The sequence below is a fragment of the Suncus etruscus genome, chromosome 20 (assembly GCF_024139225.1).
Source record: "Suncus etruscus isolate mSunEtr1 chromosome 20, mSunEtr1.pri.cur, whole genome shotgun sequence".
Lineage (NCBI taxonomy): Eukaryota > Metazoa > Chordata > Mammalia > Eulipotyphla > Soricidae > Suncus > Suncus etruscus.
The window spans coordinates 43,057,217-43,080,972 of NC_064867.1; the positions used below are offsets into that span (position 1 = coordinate 43,057,217).

Sequence of the window (23,756 nt, forward strand, 5' to 3'; positions counted from 1 at the left end):
TGGGGCCCAAAATGGCGGCGCGCTGCTACACGTCATCATCGCGCGCCGCTTTTGCGCATGCGCAGAGCGAGCGCCTGGCGCATGCGCAGAGTGGGGCCCCGCCCACTCCTGGCAACCTTCGGTCTAGATGTGCCGGGCGGGGCTGGAGTGTTAGCACTGCGGTAGGGCGTTGACCTTGCATGCGGCTGATCCCGGATGGAACCTGGTTCGATCCCCGGCATCCCAAACCTGGCAGGAGTGATTTCTGAGCACAGAGCCAGGAGGAATCAATCCCCTGACCATTGCTGGGTGTGGCTCAAAACAAAAGAAACAAAAATATTTGTCCACTGGAAGCATCTAGATGTTTTCTATTTATATAAATATGTTTATTTATATAAATAATATTTTATGCATATAAATAATATATTTATTTATATAAATAAACATGTTTATGCATATAAATAATATATTTATTTGTATGAATAAAAAATAAAAATATTGCATCCTCATGCATTTATATAAATATATAATAAATGCATCATGCATTTATTCATACAAATTTATGTTGACACATCTATCTTTGTACGCATATATAAATTATTTTATATAAGTGCAGTTAGAACACTAACAACTGCCATGATAATGTTAATGAGTGAAAGAAGGAGAATGCAGGCAGGGGGTGTGGGTGGGAGAATATGGGGTGAACTGGTGAAGGGGGGGTATTCTTTTTGTGATTAAAACCCAACTACAGTCATGTTTGGAGTCAAGGTGTTTAAATAAAGATAAAAAAATAAAAGAAAGTAAAAGAAAGAGAAGTTGGGTCTAAAAATAGAATTAGTGGGCCCGGAGAGATAGCACAGCGGCATTTGCCTTGCAAGTAGCCAATCCAGGACCTAAGGTGGTTGGTTCGAATCCCGGTGTCCCATATGGTCCCCCATGCCTGCCAGGAGCTATTTCTGAGCAGACAGCCAGGAGTAACCCCTGAGCAATGCCAGGTGTGGCCCAAAAAACAAACAAACAAACAAACAAAAAGATGCAAAGTAGAGATCTCTTTGGGGCCGGGCGGTGGCGCTGGAGGTAAGGTGCCTGCCTTACCTGCACTAGCCTTGGAAGGACCGCGGTTCGATCCCCCGGCATCCCATATGGTCCCCCAAGCCAGGAGCGACTTCTGAGCGCATAGCCAGGAGTAACCCCTGAGCGTCACCGGGTGTGGCCCAAAAAAAAAAAAAACAAAAAAACAAAAAAAAATAGAATTAGTATTCATTTTAATAATATATTTAAATAAACTGAATTATTAAATTAAAAATAAAAACAAAAGAAAAATATAAATTATCTATATAATTTTGCTAGTTAAAAAAATCTTAAGATGGGGCCGGGTAGGTGGCGCTGGAGGTAAGGTGTCTGCCTTGCAAGCGCTAGCCAAGGAAGGACCTCGGTTCGATCCCCCGGCGTCCCATATGGTCCACCCAAGCCAGGGGCGATTTCTGAGCACATAGCCAGGAGTAACCCCTGAGCGTCAAACGGGTGTGGCCCAAAAACCAAAAAAAAAAAAAAAAAAAAAAAAAAAAAAAAAAAAAATCTTAAGATGGGGCCCGGAGAGATAGCACAGCAGCGTTTGCCTTGCAAGCAGCCGATCCAGGACCTAAGGTGGTTGGTTCGAATCCCGGTGTCCCATATGGTCCCCTGTGCCTGCCAGGAGCCATTTCTGAGCAGACAGCCAGGAGTAACCCCTGAGCACCGCCGGGTGTGGCCCAAAAAACAAAACAAAACAAAAAAAAAAACATAAGATGGCTTTTCTTTCTGCAAACGTAGGGCCTGGAGATTCTATCTCGCAGAGGACCTGACCATCCCCCCAAGCCCCCCAATAAAAATGCTTTGATCTGAAAAAAAAAATCATAAGATGAAAAACATTGATGGGAACTGACTCATGAAGGCCCTTCCCATGTTATTTGATCCTCACAAGAGCCCCATTGACAGGTGGGAAGCTGTCACTCCTTGCTAGGATTTGTGGCTTAAGATTTTGTGACTCAAAACAATCATTTGTTGGGCCTGAAGGACAGCACAGCAAGTAGGGCATTTGCCTTTCACGTGCCCAACTGGGGTTCAATCTCATATAAATTTAATTTAAATTAAACACCATGGTTACAAGGCTTTTGTTTTTTGGGGGTTTTTTTACAGATAAAGTTGTTCATGATTGAGTTAGTTATGCAATGTATAACCTTCAGCAGTGAGCATTTCCTGCCACCAAAGTCAACAGTTTCCCTCTCATCCTCCCTGATGCTCTCTTCCCTCCCACTTATTCTCCCTCACTTGCCTCTGGGGCATGCATTTTACTTCACTCTGTCTCTCTGTCTTTCTCTCTCTGTCTCTCTCTGTCTCTCTCTGTCTCTCTCTCTCTCTCTCTCTCTCTCTCTCTCTCTCTCTCTCTCTCTCTCTCTGTGTATCTCTCTCACTCTCATCCATTTTCCCTCACTTGCCTCTGGGGCATGCATTTTACTTCACTCTGTCTCTCTGTCTTTCTCTCTCTGTCTCTCTCTGTCTCTCTCTCTCTCTCTCTCTTTCTCTCTCTCTCTGTGTGTCTCTCTCACTCTCATCCATTTTACTTCACTCTGTCTTGTCTCTCTTTCATGCATTTTACTTCACTCTGCCTCTCTGTCTTGTCTCTCAGTATTTTACTTCTTTCTGTCTCTGTCTTTGTCTCTCTCTCTCTCTCTCATCCATTTTACTTCACTCTGCCTTGTCTCTCTTTCATGCATTTTACTTTACTCTGTCTGTCTTGTCTCTCTGTCTTTGTCTCTCATGTATTTTACTTCTCTCTGTCTCTGTCTTTGTCTCTCTCTCTCTCTCTCATCCATTTTACTTCACTCTGTCTTGTCTCTCTTTCATGCATTTTACTTCACTCTGTCCCTGTGTCTTGTCTCTCTGTCTTTGTCTCTCATGTATTTTACTTCTCTCTGTCTCTCTGTCTTTGTCTCTCTCTGTCATGCATTTTACTTCTCTCTCTCTGTCTCTCTGTCTCTCTCTCTGTCTCTCTCTGTCTCTCTCTCTCTCTCTCTCTGTCTCTCTCTCTCTCTGTCTCTCTCTCTCTCTCTCTCTCTCATGCATTTTACTTGTCCTTCTCATGCAAGGCAAACGTCCTCCTACCTCCAAGCTATCTCCCTAGGGACAAGCACAGACCGCCATAAGCATCACCAAGTCTGAGGCGGTTTCCTCTGCACTTGAGGACAGACCCAGTCCTCAGGGGCAGTGGCCGATGCCGAATGGGGCGTGGCCCAACCATTGGGGGGCGTGCTCTAATCGACCTTGTGGGCGGGGGCTTAAACGGTGTTGTTGTCCGGATGGGCGTGGCCTCGACCGGAAGTAGGCCCCAACCGGAAGTTCTCCTCAGAGCGCGCCTTTCTCTGCCTGAGGCGAGCCATGGCCGCAGGCCTGCCACCAGCTCTTGGCTCTGTGAGTGCAAGAGGTTTTTTCCCTTTTTCTCCTCCTGCCTGGGGCTTGTCTTGCTTCCTTCTCCCCCCTGCAGCCTTCACCTTGCATTTAGGAACCCCTGAAAGCTTTCTTCTTGGGGTGTGCAGGCCTCCCCTGAGGAAACCTGAGGCAAGATTCTCTCCTGAGGCAGCAGCAGGAACCAGTTCTGTGAAGAGAAAAAAAAGCAAAGAAAAAGAAAGAAAAGAGAGAGAGAAAAAGAAAGAAAGAAAAGAGAAAGAAAAAGAAAAGAGAAAAAGAAAGAAAAGCTAGAATTAGTGAGGAAAAAGGCAAAACAAAAAAGGTCTGAAAGGTTTTTCAAGGTGGAGGCACGATCCTTTTCCTTTTCCTGAGGGCCAGACCTAAGTTTTGGGGTGGCTGCTTGGTGGTCCCAGCTCTGCAGCTTTTATATATATATATTTTTTTTTATTTTATTTAAAGAAAATGCATCACCAAGTGGACAGAACTGATCATTAATAGAGTTTTAGGAAGACCTAAAAAGGTCTTAGGTTTTTAAAAAGGTTTTAGGAAGACCAAAAGCAACATGATTTAAAAAACAAAAACAAAAAAAAAACATTGAAAATAGAAAGAAAAGCTAAAGAGATGGAAGAGAAGGGAAAGAAGGAAAAGCTCAGTAGCGAGTATATTTTTGAAAACTGATTATTGAATCGCCAATGAACTCTTTATTAAAGCATCCACAGAAAGTTTAGTAGCTTTTCCTTTTTTGGGGGGCCACACCCAGCAGCGCTCAGGGGTTCCTCCTGGCTCTATGCTCAGAAATCACTCCTGGCAGTGTCATGGGACCATTTGGGATGCTGGGATTCAAACCACCGTCCTTCTGCAGGCAAAGCAAATGCCCTACCTCCATGCTATCGATCTCTCCAGCTCTTTTTTTTTTTTTTTTTTTTTTGGTTTTTGGGCCACACCCTGTGACGCTCAGGGGTTACTTCTGGCTATGCGCTCAGAAGTTGCTCCTGGCTTGGGGGACCATATGGGACGCCGGGGGATCGAACCGCGGTCTGTCCAAGGCTAGCGCAGTCAAGGCAGGCACCTTACCTTTAGCGCCACCGCCCGGCCCCTCTTTTTTTTTTTTTTTTTTTTTTTTTTTTTTAAGGATAAGAGTTAAAAAAAAAAAAACAGTAATAACAGTGTGAACGTGGCAGTTGTTGTTTGCATAGGCCCAGCAAAATATGGGAAAATGGAGGAAAAAAATTGGCCTAAATACAAGGAGACTTTATCCCTGATGTTTTCTGGCATAAGTCTGACTCTGGGTTCCAGGCATACTAGGTTGGCCAACCCCTGAGTCATATATTCTCTGTGGTCCCGGTGAAATTTTTTCACACATTAGCTGTGTTGGTGTCCAGTTTCTGTTTCATCGATGTCAGGATGATGTGGAGCATCCTCTAGCTTCACCTCAACATTAGATGCAGAGAGTCCTTCCCTGCAAGCAGGTTGTGTCAGCAGCCATTTTGACCCCCTAGAATTTTGGAACCTGTGGAAGGATTTGAGCAGAGGAGCAACCAGAAATGATCTGGTCATGTGATCCCAACCAGGGTGATCGATGTCCAAGTCACAGAGTTGAAGGCAATTTAAGAGAAAAGGGTGGGGGGGGGGGAATCCAAGGTGTCACTATTGGCATTGGTGAGGACCATATATGGTACCAGGGATTTGAACCACAATCTGCTACATGCAAGGCAAACACCTTATCCCTTGTACCATCTCTCTGGTTTCTTTTTTTGTTTTTTTTTTTTTTGTTTTTGGGCCACACCCGGTGATGCTCAGGGGTTACTCCTGGCTGCTCAGAAATAGCTCCTGGCAGGCACGGGGGACCCTATGGGACACCGGGATTCGAACCAACCACCTTTGGTCCTGGATCGGCTGCTTGCAAGGCAAACGCCGCTGTGCTATCTCTCCAGGCCCTCTCTGGTTTCTTTATGTCCAATTTCCAATGAGTAATTTAAAATGTTTTCCAACATGATTTTTGTTTTTTTGTTTGTTTTCTGATAGGGGTTTGATCAAGGCAAGCTGCACTGGGGACCCAGTGGGGATTTAATCTCAGTGGGGATTAAAAGGAGTAAACTGGTATTGGCAAGGCAAGCACCATAGCCTCTGTAATCTCTCTCAAACCCTGATTTTTTTGGGGGGAGTAGGCTTGGGTCACACCCAGTGACACTCAGGGGTTAGTCCTGGCTGGCTTAGGAGACCAGGCAGGATGCCAGGGATTGAACCTGGGCTGGCTATGTGCAAGGCAAACACCTTACCTGCTTTGCTATCACTCCAGCCTCCTTTAACCTTGATTGTCAAAATTATCTTTGTTTTTCTGTTTGTAGACTCTGGTATAGACTCCCCCTCCCACAATGCATACATAAAATGGGAGATTATTGAACTAGGTGTTCATAGCTCACTCTGAAAATTTTGCGCTGTGGGCCGGAGAGATAGCATGGAGGTAGGGCATTTGTCTTGCATGCAGAAGGACGGTGGTTTGAATCCCGGCATCCCATATGGTCCCCTGAGCCTGCCAGGAGTGATTACTGAGTGTAGAGGCAGGAGTAACCCCTGAGTGCTGCTGGATGTGACCCAAACCCCCCCCCCCCAAAAAAAAAAATCTTGTGCTGTGTGAATACCAAGAAAGATCTGTTTTCTGTCTGAGCTATTCAGAGAAAGGTTCACAGAAAAATACAACTATTAATTCCAGTTGAGCACTTTTAGGTTTGTAAGAGAATAGCAAGACCAGCGCTAGATAGCAGGCTAACTAAAGCAGTTGAATTGCTGGAAAAAGATTTCTAGGGTTTCTTCACTGGCAATTCCTCTTGATTTTTTTTCTTTTCTTTCTTTCCTTCACTGTGTGGCTGTTGTCCATTTTGTAGTCTGGGCTTGACACAGAGAAAGTACATACATACTTGTGCCACCGTAGATTTAATTTGATGTGGGGGTAACACAGTCTCAAGCTTGCATGACATGCCCCCTATCACTGCATGCCTTTCTTGACTTTTTTTTTTTTTTTTTGTGGTTTTTGGGTCACACCCGGCAGTGCTCAGGGGTTATTCCTGGCTCCAGGCTCAGAAATTGCTCCTGGCAGGCACGGGGGACCATATGGGATGCCGGGATTCGAACCGATGACCTCCTGCATGAAAGGCAAACGCCTTACCTCCATGCTATCTCTCCGGCCCCTTTCTTGACTTTTTACCTATTCCTTTATTCTTCAAATTTCCTCAGTGGGAGAAATTGTTACAAAGATAGCTTTGTTTTGGGGTCAGGGCTTATTCCTGACTTTGGTCCAGGATCTCTCCTGGCAGGGCTCAGGGATATAATCCAGCTCTTCAGCACGTATGACTATTTTTCTGGCCCTGATCATGAAGATATTTTACTAAATTCATCTTCCTTAGGAGCAAGCCTGGCTTGAGTCTGCCCAGGCCTTCATCCAAAAGTCCCTATGTCCAGCTGATGAGGAGCCTAATGTCCAGCTGAATCAGTCAGTAATTGAATGTGTGAAGACTCTCTGGATGACTCAGGGAAGGAGCCAGGGCTTGACACTGCCTCTCAGCTACAGGTAAAGAGCTTTGGGGTTCAGGAGGGAGGTTAAATATGGGATTTAAAGGCAAGGATTGTGCAGATTAAAAGAAAGAGGTGGGGAGCCCGGAGAGATAGCACAGCGGCGTTTGCCCTGCAAGCAGCTGATCCAGGACCAAAGGTGGTTGGTTCGAATCCCGGTGTCCCATATGGTCCCCCGTGCCTGCCAGGAGCTATTTCTGAGCAGACAGCCAGGAGTAACCCCTGAGCACCGCCGGGTGTGACCCAAAAAAAAACAAAAACAAAAACAAAAAGAGGGGGGAGCCTGAAGAGTGAAGAAAACTTGCTAAGGGGAGAGGATACACATAATCTTCTGCCACTTTTCCCTATTCTTCACCATGGTTTCCTCCCTCCCCCCCCTATAAATTTCTTAAATTATTTAAATCAAGTTTAGAGAAAAGAAAAGGAAAAGAGAGGAGATAGAAAATTTGGAAAGACTCAGGGTGGAGAGAGACTAGTATTACATTTATTTGGTATTCAGCAAACTAAGAAACAAGTAAGACTTCACTGAATACAGTTGTGTTTAAGGGTATTTGAAATGTTTGTTTTGTTTTTGAGTCCTACCCAGCATTGCTCAGTGGTTACTCTTAGCTCTGCACTCAGAAATCACCCCTGTAGGCTCGGGGGACCATATGGAATACTGAGAATCAAACCTGTGTCTGTCCAGGGTTGGCCGTGTGCAAGGCAAATGCCCTACTGCTGTGCTAACACTCAGGCCCCAGAGAATATAATTTTTGTTTGTTTGTTTGTTTGTTTTTGGGCCACACCCGGCGGTGCTCAGGGGTTCCTCCTGGCTGTCTGCTCAGAAATAGCTCCTAGCAGGCACGGGGGACCCTATGGGACACCGGGATTCGAACCAACCACCTTTGGTCCTGCATCGGCTGCTTGCAAGGCAAACGCTGCTGTGCTCTCTCTCCGGGCCCAAGAGAATATAAATTCTTGATGTATATCCATCATTGTCATTTTCTTTGAATCTTGGGGGATTTTTTTCAGGATTGAGGGAATCTAACTTTGGATATAGCTTTAAGGGGCTTCTGTCCCTTTCACTCTGCAGCTTTGTCTCAGTTCAGGACCTCAAGACCTACCAGCGCCTTCCATGCTGCAGTCATCTGACCTGGAGCAGTCGTGCTTACCAAACTTGGGCTCAACAGTCTGGACCGAGCAGGGCTGCCCTGCCCCGGGAACGACTGTTACTTTTAGGAAAGTTGACAGATTTCTCAGGAGACTTAGAGCAGGAGAGCAGGAATGGGAGCCTCTATGTGAGAGATAACACCGGTTTCCTGGGCTGTGAGGTGAGTAGGAATGGGGAGGTCTAGTGATTTAGACCCTAACAAGAATGGTATCTGAGTGGCCGGACAGATAGCATGGAGGTAAGGTGTTTACCTTGCATGCAGAAGGACGGTGGTTCGAATCCCAGCATCCCATATGGTCCCCCAAGAAGCCAGGAGCGATTTCTGAGCGTAGGGCCAGGAGGAACCCCTGAGTGCCACCAGCTGTGACCCCCCCCAAAAAAAAAAAGAATGGTATCAGAAGGGCTGGATAGGTTAAAGTGCTTGCCTGCATCTCACCAACCTTGATTACAATTCCCAGCACCACACTGGGTCTCCAAAGTGTCAAAAATAACTCCTGAAAACTGCTGGGTATGGCCCAAGAACAAAATAACAAAAAGAGTGGAATCTGAGATACAAGCAACTAAGTTCCTGGGAGGAAAGGGTAGAGGGAGGTTGATAGAATGCTAGGATCCTAATTAACTTTCATTCTTTATTTTTTTGAAGCTCATAGATTTGGATCTCTCTTGGTTGGGTCATCTCTGCGTGTTTCCCAGCTGGAGTTACCTGCCTCCTGCCAAGTGGAATTTCTCCGGGGAAGGGCACTTGGAGCTCTGGAGTGCCCCCGTCCCAGTATTTCCCTTGCCCGTCAGTCCTGACATTCTTACCCCGCTCCCTGTTCTCTACCCAGAGACAGCTTCCCGCTTACTCAGGCAGAGGTAATTCTTTTCTTTAGGTCAGAATGAGCAGTTGGGGGGCCAGAGAGATAGCTTGGAGGTAAGGCATTTGCCTTGCATGCAGAAGGATGGTGGTTCGAATCCCAGCATCCCATATGGTCCCCTGAGCCTGCCAAGAGTGATTTCTGAGTGTAGAGCCAGGAATAACCCCTGAGAGCTGCCAGGTGTGATCCAAAAACCAAAAAACAAAAAAAAAAAAGAAAAGAAAATAATGTAGATGAAATATATATGGAATAAATACTAAATACTAAAACAAAAGTCTTGGGGCAGGGTAAATATATAGGCTTTGTATGTGAGAGTCACAGGTTTACTGATCCCCTGTGCAGAGCAGAAGTCTTTACAGGAATCTTCATAGAAATCCAACAAATAGGGTTTGGTGGAAGATTTTTTTGGGGGTGGGGCCATACCTGACCATGCTCAGGGGTTACTCCTGGTTCTGCACTCAGAAATTGCCCCTGGCAGGCTTGGGGGACCATATGGGATGCCCAGGGATCGAACTCAGGTTCATCCAGGGTTGTCTGCATGCAAGGCAAATGCCCTACCGCTGTACTATCACTCTGGCCCACTAGATTGCTCTTTATGATGGAAAAATAAAATACTTGTAGAAGTAGGGGCCCGGAGAGATAGCACAGCGGTGTTTGCCTTGCAAGCAGCCGATCCAGGACCAAAGGTGGTTGGTTCGAATCCCGGTGTCCCATAGGGTCCCCCGTGCCTGCCAGGAGGTATTTCTGAGCAGACAGCCAGGAATAACCCCTGAGCACTGCCGGGTGTGGCCCAAAAACCAAAAAAAAAAAAAAAAAATACTTGTAGAAGGAAACTAAATAAATTAAAAAGTTTTTCTTCCTTCTGTAGAAGCAAGCTTCAAGTTGAACAGAGAAACTTGGCTGGGACACTGGTTCGATTGAGTGCAATTGTGAGAAGTCAAAAGAAAACTTACTTTGTCCTGTCTCTCGGATCAGCCTCAACTGGTAGCCGTGTCTCCATCATTGTGCAGGTGGGATTAGTTCACTTTAGGAGTGTGGAGAGTGAAAGGATATGAGAACTCTTTTGTTTGTTTGTTTTTGGATTACACCCGGTAGCACTCAGGGGTTACTCCTGGCTCTGTGCTCAGAAATCACTCCTGGCAGGCACAGGTACCATATGGGATGCCGGGATTCGAATCACCATCGGTCCTGGATTGGCTGCGTGCAAGGCAAATGCCCTTCCACTGTGCTATCTCTCCGGCCCCCAGGAGCAATTTCTGAGCGCATAGTCAGAAGTAACATGTGAGCTTTATCGGGGGTGGCCCACCCCCCCAAATTTGATTGTTAAACAGGGAAGATAAATAGGAAAAGCAAGAGTCATGCAGAACAACCTTTGATAGTCAATCAAGATGAAAAGAGTCCTTTGGGAGGAAGGGTACATGTTAGAAAGTGTCTCATACCATGTTGCCTGCCTCTGCATAAGACAGGTCCCTGCCCAACTGGTGTGGCACAAAGCCCTTTGGCCTGGGAGGTCCTATGTACTGACAGAGCTGCGGGTATCCAAGATTCATGGTTTCCGTCATCGCGTTTGGACGACCAGTACTTCTTCTGATCTGTTGCCACTTAAAGTGGAGTGTGTCAAGAAGTTGGACCTGGAGCTGGAGGAACCCCTCTTGGAAGCTGACACTGAGTCACTTCCTGCGCTCAAAACCTCCCAAGACTGTAAGGAGCCAAAAGATCTTAGCCGGGAATCCAGACTCTTATCCTACCAGGTGAGCCTATGGGAAGATCTGAGTGTTCAATGGTGACTGGGTCTTCAAAGGGTAAGGAACTAGAATCAACAGGACTTTTGGTCTTTTTCAGGGCATAGTTACAGATGTGTTGTATGAACCTGCTGGGCTCTATGAACTGGATGGGCAGCTGAAGCTCTGTCTTGCCTATCAGCAATCCCATCGTCTCAGGCGGGTGTTGCGACCAGGAGTTTCTTTGGAGGTAAGTGAGGGATAGGGTTGGTAACAAAGGAAAATCCTCTCTGGGCGGGAGCAATAGCGCAGAGAATAGAGCCTTTGCCTAGCACCTGGATAACATAGGCTCAGGCTTCTGAGCCCAAGCAATAAGTGATGGTCCCCAAGCACAGAACAAGGCGTCAGTCTTGAGCAGTACTAGATGAGGGCTTCTCCCTGTCTCCACTCCTAGCAGTGCTCAGGGATTACTTCTGGGTCTGTGCTCAGGGATCACTCCTGGCATTGAGCAGGGGCTAGATGTGATGTCTGGAATTGAACCCAGGTCTGCTGTGCAAGGCAAGTGCTCTACCCACTGGACTATCACTCCAGCCTCCAGTTTATTTGGGAAATAAAGGGAAAGAATGATAAATACACTAGAGAATGCAGGGTTCTTCTCAATGAAAAAATACTGTAGTCTTTTTATTTTATTTTTATTTTGGGGTAACACCCAGCTGTGCTCAGGGGTTACTCCTGGCTTTATGGTCAGAAATAGCTCCTGGCTGGCTCAGGGGACCATATGGGTTGCCGGGATTCGAACCACTGTTCATCCTGGGTCAGCTGCGTGCAAGGCAAAAGTCCTACTGCTTTGCTATCTCTCCGGTTCCTGTAGGTAGTCTTATTTAGAAAAAATGGAGGGAGAGGAAAGAGCAAAAATTGCAAACTGTAAAAAAAAAAAAAAAATTGCAAACTGCAATGCAGAGAGAATGCCCCTAGCCTCTTTTATGAACTGGTTTTGTTTTTGAGATAAGGACAGGTTAGGAAACTCAACAGTAACAATATATAAAGCATCTTGCTGAGACTGAACAAGGACCTTGCGTGTACAAGGCGTGTGAATGCTGTTTATTAAGAACAATTTGAAGGGCCCGGAGAGATAGCATAGCGGCGTTTGCCTTGCAAGCAGCCGATCCAGTACCAAAGGTGGTTGGTTCGAATCTCGGTGTCCCATATGGTCCCCCGTGCCTGCCAGGAGCTATTTCTGAGCAGATAGCCAGGAGTAACCCCTGAGCACCACCGGGTGTGGCCCAAAAACCAAAAAAAAAAAAAAAAAAGAACAATTTAGTGGGTTGGAGCTAAAACAGTAGGTAGGGCATTTTCCTTGCATGTGACCAAGCTAGGTTCGATTCTCTAGTACCACATATGTTGCCCTGAGCATCACCAGGAGTGATCCCTGAGCAAGAACCAGGAGTAAACCCTGGGTACAGCCAAGTGTGGCCCCCAAACAAACGAAAATCCTGCAATGAGCTGATGTCATGAAGGAAGACCCAAGGCACTGGGATGTGGGGTTGAGACCAGAACACCTTCTAGCCCAGAGAGACATAGTGGAGCACATGGTAGTTTATAAAGCCTTCCCACAGGAGGAGAAAGCTGTAGGAAAGCAAAACCTAGAAGAGGCTATAGAGGAAATCAACCTGTTCAGGAAAACCTGTGTTTCTCCTGGAACTTAGAAAGGGGTGACTGTAGTAAACACTGCCTGGCCACTTAATTGGGACCTCACCTCTGCTTTTTCCTTTTTGCTGCTTTCCCCAGCTCCAGGATGTTCATCTCCTGCAATCTCTAGGTGGAGGGACAACAGGGCCCGTGCTAGCCTCCTGCCTTCGTGGTGCCATTCTTCTGCGGGGCTTCTCCCATCGAAAGCCAGAGATTCAGTCTTCCTACCAAGCCTATGGGTCTTCTCTGTATAAACAGCTGTTGTGGGAACGGCAGTTAGGACTTCCCCTCTACCTGTGGGCTGTCACGGCTCTCAAGGAGCTGACTTGCAAGTGAGAAGTCCAGGGTGGGGTGGTGGCATGGTGGGAATCAACACTCACTCTGTAAGGAAAGCAGGATCTTGTTAGAGCAAGGTTCTTGGTGGGAAGTGACTCAGCCTCTTTCCCTGGCCAGGTTTTGTCCCCATGTGCTGAGATACAGGCAGTTCCTGCAGTCTTCCTCTCCCGGGAACCCCAGCCTGGGGCTACAGCTATTAGCTCCTAGTCTGGATGTTCTAGCACCTCTCTGCAGCCCCAGTTGGAAACCGCACAACGAAATCCTTGAAGAGCCTCATCGTTGTCTACTCCAAAAGGTATTAGGCTGTGCAGACAGGGTGGGCAGCAGGGCAGATGAAATGGCAGACAGCTGGGACACACAGTTTCATCTATCCATCTCTCTCTCTTTTCTCCCTCACAGTACACCCCGCTGCAGACTCCCTGCTCATTCCCTACTCTGGCCTCTGTGAATGAGAAGGGGCAGCACAGGGCTTGGGACTCCTTCGACCCCAAGACCCTTCTGCACTTCCCAGAGGCTTCTCATCTGACCAGTCAGGAACTCAATCAGCACCTGTCCTGGTCCTGGCTCTCTCTGCTGCCCTCTGCCTTCCACCCAAGACCGGTAGGTGGGCTTCCATTTAGAATTAACCTTACTGCCTCTATTGTAGTCACTTTTGTTGTTTTTTGAGTCACATCTGGTTTTTTTGTTTTTGTTTTTGGGCCACACCTGGTGACGCTCAGGGGTTACTCCTGGCTACGTGCTCAGAAATCATCTCTGGCTTGGGGGATCATATGGGACACTGGGGATCGAACCATGGTCCGTCCTAGGTTAGCGCATGCAAGGCAAATGCCCTAACAACTGTGCCACTGCTCCGGCCCCCTTGAGTCACATCTAGCAAGGGTAAGGGGCTTACTCCTGGCTCTGCCCTCAGGATCCTCCTGGTGGGGCTTGGGGAACCAGGTATGGTGCCAGAATATAAACCAGGTCTGCCATGTGTGAGCACGGCAAGTGCCTTCCCTACTTGACTATCTACAGCCTTAGTCACTTCTTAACTTTTTTTGGTTATTTTGTTGTTTTGGGCCACATCCGGCTGTGCTCAGGGCTTACTCCTGGCTCCCTGGTCAGGAATCACACCTGGCAGGACTATATTTGGTGCTAGAGTATAAAGCCAGATTGGCCTTTGATGTAGAGACCATGTCTTTTTTTTGTTCATTTTATAGCGAACCCTTAACACAGAATCTGGCACACTGTAGCTGCTTCATATTTGCTCGATAAACACTTGATTCTTCAGTCTTCATCTCTCTACAGGTTTTACTTGGAGTTCTGGTGGCTTCATCTCGTACAGGGAGCCTGCAACTTCGGGACCAAAGCAGTTCTCTGCCCTGTCTGATCCTGGCCAAGAACTCTCAACCACTCTGTGATCCCCAGCTCATAGGTTTGGAATTTAAACATGGAGGGACGGTAGGAGGAGGGCAGAAGTTCTCAGAACAGGGTGCAGGCGGTACCTGCTGGGATTTTCTAGGGATGTTGAAGTAACATGTTTTTGTAGAAAGAAGCAAGAATTCTCCACCCAGAACTCCAATAAAAATACTTCTCTCTCACCATAGTTCCAATAAGTTAACTCCCAACAGGCATGTTTTGTTTTGCAGAGGAGTCAGAGGCAATACTTGGCAGTGTGCAAGAGTGGGCAGGGGTACTTGGAGACAATAGGTACAGAGAATTGAACCTGTTTCTCCAATGTGTATGCAATCCATTGAGCTATCTCTCTGGTCCTGTTTCCTACCTTAGGAGAGAGGCATTTGGGGTCACACCCATGTTGTTCAAGGGCTATTCCTGGCTCCCTGTTCAGGAGTGACCCTGGCAGCATTCAGGAAACCACATGTGGTCCAAGGCAGGGTTGGTGGTTACTGGCAAAGTACCTTCACTCCTATATTCTCTCCAGTTCTGTTTTTTATGTTCTTAAGTTGGAAGAATAGTTGTCTTATTTGGACTTAGAAAGACCCAGGCAAGGAAAGTTTTTTCACTCTTAGGGACAGGTGTTTTGTGATATGTAAGAAAAGAGAATGAAGGAGGTTGGGGAGGGATTGAGCATGCGGGTGAAATGGTTTCTGGGTCACACCAGCTACTCTCAGGGCTTAGGGATCACTCCTTTCAGGACTCCAGGACCCAGACTGGCAATCTATCACTCTGGCCCCTGGAATGATTTTTCTCTTAGAGGTATCATCATTCTCCAAGAGGGGGCTGTGGTCAGATATGGGCTTTCATACGGTGTTAGGGGAGAAGCTTTGGCTTAGGCAGACAGTGACACCTGTAGAATAGTCTTCTTCACCCCCACAGCTCATTGTCCAGAAAGAAAACTTTCTCCCTCTAGGCTCCCTGGTCAGAGTAGAGAAGTTCCAGTTGATTGTGGAGAGGACTGTCAGAAGCAACTTCCCCTCCTGGAAAGAGCTAAGCATGACAGGCTACATTCAGAAACAGCAGGCCAGGTGACTTGGTTTATTTCTGTTTTGGAGTCACACTTGGTGGTGGTGCTCAGGCTTTGCTCTTGGCTCTGCACTCAGAAATCACTCCTGGTGGGCTTGGGGGACCATTTGGGATGCTGAGGAGCTAACATGAGTTGGCCTCATGCAAGGAAGGCAAGCATCTTACCTGCTATGCTACCTCTTTGGTCCACCAGTGACTCGTTGGGTCAAGTGGCTGTTTTGAATCTCTGAGAGGCAGAGGCAGAGCTTGGTGTAGCTGGTCAAAAGCTGAAGTCCACAACATCCAAACCCCAAGTCACTCACTTTTATTCCTGGTTTTTCCCAACAGAGTCTATGTTCAGTTCTTTCTGGCTAATGCCCTGATCCTGCCTGTGCCTAGACTTCACCATCACTCAACTTCCTCCTCAACACCTTCGCAAACAGAGCCCACGCTCCTCATAGCCCAGAGTCGGTTGTTCTTGCTGACCGACAAGGATGCACTAATGAAGAGGAATATCTGTGTTCCCACGGGAGCCCATCCAAATTTGCCCAAGCCCTCTCTCAGTTTCTGTGTTTTGGGGCGCTGGCTGGGATACACCCAGAAGAAGGTGGGAACTGAATGGGATCCACCTGAGCACACGGGAGATGAGGACACAGATCAGAAGGTAAATTGGGCTGCACGGGACTGTGGGCCTGCGCTTCTATTTGGTATTCTAGAGCCCTGTCTCCCTTCCTTACAGATCAGCCTCCTCTTCCCTGGCTCCTCTGTCCGCTGGTTTGAGTTCTTGCATCCAGGTCAAGTGTACCGACTTGTAACTCCTGGCCCTCCCGTAAGTGCTCTGCGTGATCATGTCCTTTTTAGAAAGATGTTTTGGGGGTTCAGGCCTAGAGAAGGAATGCCTCTGTCTCGTGGCTGTAGGTTTCCTGGACGAACAGGTCATAGAGAAGGCCTGTTTCCTTCAGTACGTTCCAGAAGTCAAGCCAATAGGTCTTAGAATTTTATGAACCTCCTTCTACACCAAGATACACTCTGCATCAATCATCTTTCCATTCCTGGCAGACAGCACGGGTGTTTGAGGAATGTGGTTCATCCTGCAAATCACACCTGCTGCAGATGGCTGGCTGTGAGTCCTGCCTCACTGTCCAGGATAATTGGACGCTAGAACTTGAGAGCTCTCGGGACATCCCCAGTGTCCTGAGTGTCCACAGGGCTGAAACCTCTGTGCCCGATCTGCTCAGTGACAAGTAAGTATCTGCCAGATTTACCAGCTAGTTTGGTTCTTTTCTTTTCTTTTCTTTTCTTTTTTTTTGGTGTTTGGGCCACACCCGGTAATGCTCAGGGGTTACCCCTGGCTATGCACTCACAAGTCGCTCTTGGCTTGGGGGACCATATGGGACACCGAGGGATCGAACCTCGGTTCGTCCTAGGCTAGCGCTGGCAAGGTAGACACCTTACCTCTAGCGCCACCACGCCGGCCCCGATTCTTTTCCTTTCTTTTTTTTTTTCCTTCCAGTTTTTGGTTTTTGGGCCACACCCGGTGACATTCAGGGGTTTACTCCTGGCTATGCACTCAGAAATTGCTCCTGGCTCGGGGGACCATATTGGATGCAAGGGGATGGAACCATAGTCCGTCCTAGGTCAGCCACATGTAAGACAAACTCCCTACCTCTGCACTACCACTCCAGCCCCCCCCCTTTTTTTCTTTTTGGTTTTTGGTTTTTGGGTCACACCCAGTGGTGCTTAGGGGTTACTCCTGGCTCTGCACTCAGGAGTCGCTCCTGGCAGGCTCAAGGGACCATGTGGGATGCCAGGATTCAAACCAGGGTCCCTGTGTTGGCCACATACAAGGCAAACACCTTACTGCTGTGCTATTGCTCTGACCTCTAATTTGGTTATTTTCTTCCTACACTGCAGTTGGAGTGGTGGTAAATAATCTATTCTCTATTATAATATGTGCAGTGATGTAGCTCCTAGAAGAACAATGTTGATTTAAGTTGTATTTTGAGTGTTTCCCTAGTTTGTTATGGTTTTGAAGTTATCCTGAGCAAGGATTTTCACATTTAACAAAAGGCCATTGTTGGGGCCCGAGAGATAGCATGGAGGTAAGGCATTGGCTTGCATGTATAAGGTCAGTGGTTCGAATCCCGGCATCCCATATGGTCCCCCGAGCCTGCCAGGAGCGATTTCTGAGTGTAGAACCAGGAGGAACCCCTGAGCGCTGCTGGGTGTGACCCCTCCCCACAAAAAAAAAAAGAAAAAAAAAAAGAAAAAGCCTTTGTAAAAAAAAAAAAAGAAATGGAAGCTTGTTCTTCAGACCTGTGCTTTGCTTTCTTTTTTTTTTTTTTTTTTTTTTTTTTTTTTTTTTTTTTTTGTGGTTTTTTTGGGTCACACCCAGCAGTGCTCAGGGGTTACTCCTGGCTCCAGGCTCAGAAATCGCTCCTGGCAGGAACAGGGGACCATATGGGACGCCGGGATTCGAACCGATGACCTCCTGCATGAAAGGCAAACGCCTTACCTCCATGCTATCTCTCCGGCCCCTGTGCTTTGCTTTCATATCACTTATTTCTCTCTGTTTCTTTTTTTTTTTTTTTTTCTCTCTTTTTTTTTTGTTTTTGTTTTTGATTTTGGGTCATATCCAGCGGTGCTCAGGGATGATTCCTGGTAGGCTCAGGGGGCCCTACTGTTGTGCTATCGCTCCAGCCCCATCTATCTATCATCCATCTTTCTTTTTTCTTTCTTTTTTATTTTTGAGCCATACCCGGTGATACTCAGGGTGTTATTACTGGGATACTCAGGGATCACTCCTGGTGGTGCTTAGGGAACCATATGGGATGTCGGAGATCAAGCATGTCAGCTGTGTGCAAGGCAAGTGCCCTACCCACTGGACTATTGCTCCATCCCTGTTGTGCTTCTCGATAAGCCCTTGGGCTTCAAATTTCTGGCTGATCTGCTGCAACTTGATTTCTCCCATTAGCCCTGTTGTTTTAGTGTGTTTATTTCACACAGCCCAAGGTATTTTGGGACATTATGGAAGATTTTCTAGTTGGTACTGTAGTTATCTCTGAATTTGACTCTTTATTCTCTCATTTAAATGCCTTCATTCAACTAATTCTCTGACCCACCCCCAGCTTCATCGATTCTTTGGTGTCTTTCTCAGCGGAGATTTTGTCACGGGTGCTTTCGGCCTCTCTGCAGATGAAGTCTGGTAAGTTCAGCTCTTCAGAAGGTGAGGTGAAATTGCGTGTTCCATTTCTAGATACCACTGGCTCCCTTTTCTTCCTTTAGGGAGTGCTGGGGCTGACAGAAGGTGTGTGATACTAACTGTAGCTCTGAAGACTGCTGACTATAAATTTGCTCCTCATTTGAAAATCTACATAGATGACCCCCACCTGCCTCCCCCACTAGGACTCCTCCCAGGAGCCCAAGTTTACTTCAGCAAACTGGAGAAAAAGATTTCCAGGTGATAGTCTCTGTAGCTGATCTTGCCTCCTCTCCCTCTTTTTTTTTTTTTTTTTTTTTTTTTGTGGTTTTGGGGTCACACCCGGCAGTGCTCAGGGGTTTTTCCTGGCTCCGTGCTCAGAAATTGCTCCTGGCATGCACGGGGGACCATATGGGATGCCGGGATTCGAACCGATGACCTTCTGCATGAATGGTAAATGCCTTACCTCCATGCTATCTCTCCGGCCCCGCCTCCTCTCCCTCTTAATGCTCACCCATAGCTGTGTTGCAATGGTGCAACTCTTGGCACTGACTTTCTGGCATTTGTCTAATTGGTTTGACATTTATGCTCTCTACCCCAACAAGATGCTCCAGACCAGGCCATCCCTTCCCTTCCCTTCCCATCCCTTCCCATTCCCATGTTTTGGTAGTCAGGCCAAATGACATCCCTCAGTGCGTGTTGCCAAGCCTGCGAAAGTGTCATCTCTAGTTTCAAACTGACTTCTCTGCCTTGTCTTTCCTCCGCTTGCAGGTCGAACAATGTTTATTGTCGTTTTCGGTCATCTACTTACGTGAGGGTCCTGAGTTTTCCCCAAGAAACCACAATAAGGTCAGTGTCCCAGGCTCTGGCTTCACAGCTTTGCATTCACATTTCACATATGTTCCTAATTCTGGAATTTTTGCCATAATTACAAGAGTCTTTTTCTTTGTTTTGTTTTATGGGCCATACCTAATAATACTAGGTGGTTACTCCTGGCTCTCCCATTAGAAATTAATTCTGAAAAAAAATAAAATAAAAAAGCGGGGGAGGATAAAAAAATAAATTACTTCTGTCAGTATTCTGAGGACCATTAGCAACTTTTATGTCTAAAATGCAAATATCAAAGCTGGAGAGATAGTACAGTGGCTAGGGTGCTTGCCTTGCCCACGACTGACTGACCCAAGTTCAACCCCCAGCACCACATATGGTTCCCAGAGCTCAAGCAGGAACCAGACGCATTCCCTCCAGCAGTAAATAAGTCCCTTTCTCTCTGCATCCAGACCAGCACTTGGTGTTTCTTCCCGATGTGTGCCAGTGTCTATGGTGTGAGATTAGAGCTCATTGTTATTTGAATTGCATCTCCCTGATGACTAATGATGTGGAGCATTTTTTCATGTGCCTACATCTCTTCTTTAAAGAAATATCTGCTCGGGGCCGGGCGGTGGCGCTGGAGGTAAGGTGCCTGCCTTACCTGCGCTAGCCTTGGAAGGACCGCGGTTCGATCCCCCGGCATCCCATATGGTCCCCCAAGCCAGGAGCGACTTCTGAGCGCATAGCCAGGAGTAACCCCTGAGCGTCACCTGGTGTGGCCCAAAAACAAAACAAAAAAAACAAAAAGAAATATCTGCTCATTCTTTTCTCCCTCATTTTTTTTGTTTTTGTTTCTGGGTCACACCCAGCAGCATTCAGGGATTGCTCATGGCTCTGAGCTCAGAAATCGCTACTAGCAGGCTTGGAAGACCATATGGGATGGTGGGAATCAAACCCAGGTCCATCCTGGGTCAGCTTTGTGCAAGGCAAATGCTCTTTGCTATCTTTCTGGCCCCTCTTCTCCCCATTTTTGGATGGGGTTGGATGTATTTTTCTTGTTAAGCTCTACCAGTACCTTATATAGCTTAGACATTAACCCCTTAGGACAATGGTCCTCAAACTATGGCCTGCGGGCCACATATTGTATTTGTATCTGTTTTGTTTCTTCATTGCAAAATAAGATATATGCAGTGTGCATAAGAATTCGTTCATGGGGCCTGGAGAGATATCACAGCGGCTTTTGCCTAGCAAGCAGCCGATCCAGGACCAAAGGTGGTTGGTTCGAATCCCGGTGTCCCATATGGTCCCCATGCCTGCCAGGAGCTATTTCTGAGCAGACAGCCAGGAGTAAACCCCTGAGCACTGCCGGGTGTGGCCCCAAAACCAAAAAAAAAAAAATTCGTTCATAAGTTTTGTTTTTACTATAGTCAGACCCTCCAATGGTCTGAGGGACAGTGAACTGACCCCCTGTTTAAAAAGTTTGAGGACCCCTGCCTTAGAAGATAGGTATTGGGTGGATAATTTTTCCTATTCTGTGAGTGGTCTTTTATCCAGGTCATCATTTCCATTAAGGTGCCTGCATTCTCCAGTTCTGAGAACTTCCCAGCAATGAAGCCTTTGTTGCTTTGTTGCTATTTTTTGTTTGGTTTTTTTTTTTTTTTTTTTTTTTTGGTTTTTTGGGCCACACCCGGTGACGCTCAGGGGTTACTCCTGGCTATGCGCTCAGAAGTCGCTCCTGGCTTGGGGGACCATATGGGACGCCGGGGGATCGAACCGCGGTCCGTCCTAGGCTAGCGCAGGTAAGGCAGGCACCTTACCTTTAGCGCCACCGCCCGGCCCCTATTTTTTGTTTGTTTGTGTGTGTGTTTTGGCTCACACCCAGCAGCGTTCAGGGGCTCCTCCTGGCTCTATGCTCAGAAATTGCTCCTGGCAGGTTCTGGGAACCATATGGGATGCCGGGATTCAAACCACCGTCCTTCTGCATGCAAGGCAAATGCCCTACCTCCATGCTCTCTCTCTGGCCCCCTATTGCTATTTTTTGATTCCCCTCTCTCTTTCCTCTGCTTCTCTCTAGGACTTCCCTGCCCCACGTCTACCTGGCTGAACTTCTTCAGGGTGACCAGATCCCATTGCAGGCCACTGCCTCCTGCCATATTGTCTCCGTTTTCAGCCTTCAGCTCCGGTGGGTGTGTGCTCATTGTACCAGCCTCTGTCTTCAGGTACAGTTGGGAAGGGATAGCCTGAGCTGAGTACGGGATGCTGGAAAGATGAGGTGGGACCAAGATGGTTTTCTTAACTACTTTTTTCTTATCAGGGAAGGTGTACTCGTCAGGACTCTACTTGCTCTACGCAGACATCTGTAAGCCAGGCTAGTATCAGGTGAGCCCACGGTGGGTGGGTGTCCATGACACTGCTACCATTACTTACTAGGTGACCTGTCTCTCTTGAGTTAGCATAATTCACCATGTGTTAGAATCCCTTTATAAATACTCTTGAAAGGACCAGAGTGATAGATAGCATAGCAGTAGGGCCTTTGCTTTGCACATGGCCGACCCAGGATGGGGATGAGGACGGGGCAGACCCAGGTTTGATCTTTGGCATCCCATATGGACCCCGAGCCTGCCAAGAGCAATATCTGAGCTCAGAGCCATCAGCTACCTCTAAGCACCACTGGGTGTGGCCCAACCCCCCCCCCAATGAAAAAAAAATACTTTTGAAGAAATGAATGATAGGAAAAATGAGCTAAAGACTTTATTTTTTTTGTTTTGTTTTTGAGCCATACCCAGCAGTACTAGCTTTGCCCTCAGAAATCACTCCTGGCAGGCTCGGGGGACCGTATGGGATGCCAGGAATTGAATCTGTATCATCCCATATGGGCCGCATGCAAGGCGAACACCCTACTGTTGTGCTATCTCTCAGGGGTTACTCCTGGGTAAGTGCTCAGAAATTGCCCCTGGCTTGGGGGGACCATATGGAACACCGGGAGATCGAACCGCGGTCCTTCCTTGGCTAGCACTTGCAAGGCAGACACCTTACCTCTAGCACCACTTCTCCACCCCTAAAAGACTCACTTTTGGGGGTTGAGTTGGGAAGGACATTGGTGGTGAGATGATCACAATGGTGAAGGGTAGTAGTATACATTCTATGAAAGAAACTCCAGTATGAAAATTTTCATAAGTAAAAATATAAATAAATATATATAAATAGAAATAAATAGGGGCCGGAGAAATAGCATAGAAGTGCCTTTCATGCAGGAGGACAGTGGTTCGAATCCCGGCATTTCATATGGTTCCCCGAGCCTGCCAGTAGCAATTTCTGAGCGTAGAGCCAGGAGTAACCCCTGAGCGCCGCAGGGTATGACCCAAAAAGCCAAAATAAAAAAAAATATATAAAAAAAAAAAAAAATAGGGGGCCGGGCGGTGGCGCTAAAGGTAAGGTGCCTGCCTTGCCTGTGCTAGCCTTGGATGGACCACGGTTCGATCCCCCCATGTCCCATATGGCCCCCCAAGCCAGGAGCAACTTCTGAGCACATAGCCAGGAGTAACCCCTGAGCATTACCGGGTGTGGCCCAAAAATCAAAAAAATAAATAAATAAATAAAATAAAATAGGGCCCGGAGAGAGAGCACAGTGGCGTTTGCCTTGCAAGCAGCCGATCCAGGACCAAAGGTGGTTGGTTCGAATCCTGGTGTCCCATATGGTCCGTCGCTCCCCCCCCCCCCCCCCCCCCCCCCCGTGCCTGCCAGGAGCTATTTCTGAGCAGACAGCCAGGAGTAACCCCTGAGCACCGCCGGGTGTGGCCCAAAAAACAAAAAAAATAAAATAAAATAAATAAAATAAAATAAAATAAATATAAAAAAAATTTAAAAAAAGCCAAAATAAATAAATTAATTAAATTTTAAAATAAGATTTTTAAAAATGATTCCTTTTAAGCACTGGGAAGGGCCGGATGACTATGAGCAAACGTATCTGTTTCATGTCCTCCCTTCCTCAGGTTTCTAGTAGAGGATGGGACCGCTGAAGCTGTGGTGACCTGTAAAAATCATCATGTGGCCGCAGCACTCGGGCTGTGTCCTCCTGAGTGGAACTCCCTCCTAGAGTTGGTTCGAGGGCCAGGAAGAGTGGCCTTGCAGTTCACGTGTCCTGGAGCCCAATTGGAGGTGAGAATCCCGTATCAGAATCCCATATCAGAGGGTTTTAAAGGTTTCAATCTGATTGGTCCTGCTTTCCTTTCTAGTCCTCATCAAATGCTAATGAGCCCATGACCCAGTTCCTCCGGACGCTTTGTACCAGCATTTCCGTCCTCCGCCCTATTAAGCTGACTTTTGAACTTGAGAGAAAACCCTCCAAAATCAGTCCATTAGAAGATCCTCGGCTACAGCGATTCCAGTGTGGAGACCGCCCCTTCCAGACAAATGTATATCCAAAGATCCAGTTGTCTTGCCTTTCTATCCAGGAACCCACACACCCAAGATCTGCAGGAGCTTTTGCTTCTTCCTGCTGACCTGAGCTGTAACAATGACCTGACTGAAAGTTCTATTTATTTATTTTTTGATAT

General features: G+C 47.1%; 1 protein-coding gene across 1 annotated transcript; it reads left to right on the forward strand.

Moving 5' to 3' along the window:
• The first annotated feature begins 11 nt into the window (after positions 1–11).
• CTC1 (CST telomere replication complex component 1) lies at positions 12–23,729 on the forward strand. The gene is made up of 23 exons (XM_049766114.1): positions 12–129; positions 3,344–3,429; positions 6,831–6,994; positions 8,069–8,306; positions 8,790–8,995; positions 9,872–10,013; positions 10,470–10,754; positions 10,846–10,974; positions 12,513–12,745; positions 12,867–13,044; positions 13,149–13,349; positions 14,037–14,163; positions 15,100–15,214; positions 15,540–15,855; positions 15,931–16,020; positions 16,251–16,435; positions 18,320–18,396; positions 18,477–18,651; positions 19,162–19,239; positions 21,275–21,419; positions 21,515–21,579; positions 23,193–23,358; positions 23,436–23,729. The coding sequence occupies exons 1-23, from the start codon at positions 12–14 to the stop codon at positions 23,700–23,702; spliced, it is 3,786 nt and encodes a 1,261-aa protein (XP_049622071.1). The 3' UTR covers positions 23,703–23,729.
• The last annotated feature ends 27 nt before the right edge of the window (positions 23,730–23,756 follow it).

Coding starts and splice junctions, on each gene's coding strand:
- CTC1 (XM_049766114.1), top strand. CDS start 12: ATGGCGGCGCGCTGCTACACGTCATCATCGCGCGCCGCTTTTGCGCAT. Junction 8,307..8,789: donor CCGGTTTCCTGGGCTGTGAG/GTGAGTAGGAAT, acceptor ATTTTTTTGAAG/CTCATAGATTTGGATCTCTC. Junction 18,652..19,161: donor CTGGAGAAAAAGATTTCCAG/GTGATAGTCTCT, acceptor CTCCGCTTGCAG/GTCGAACAATGTTTATTGTC.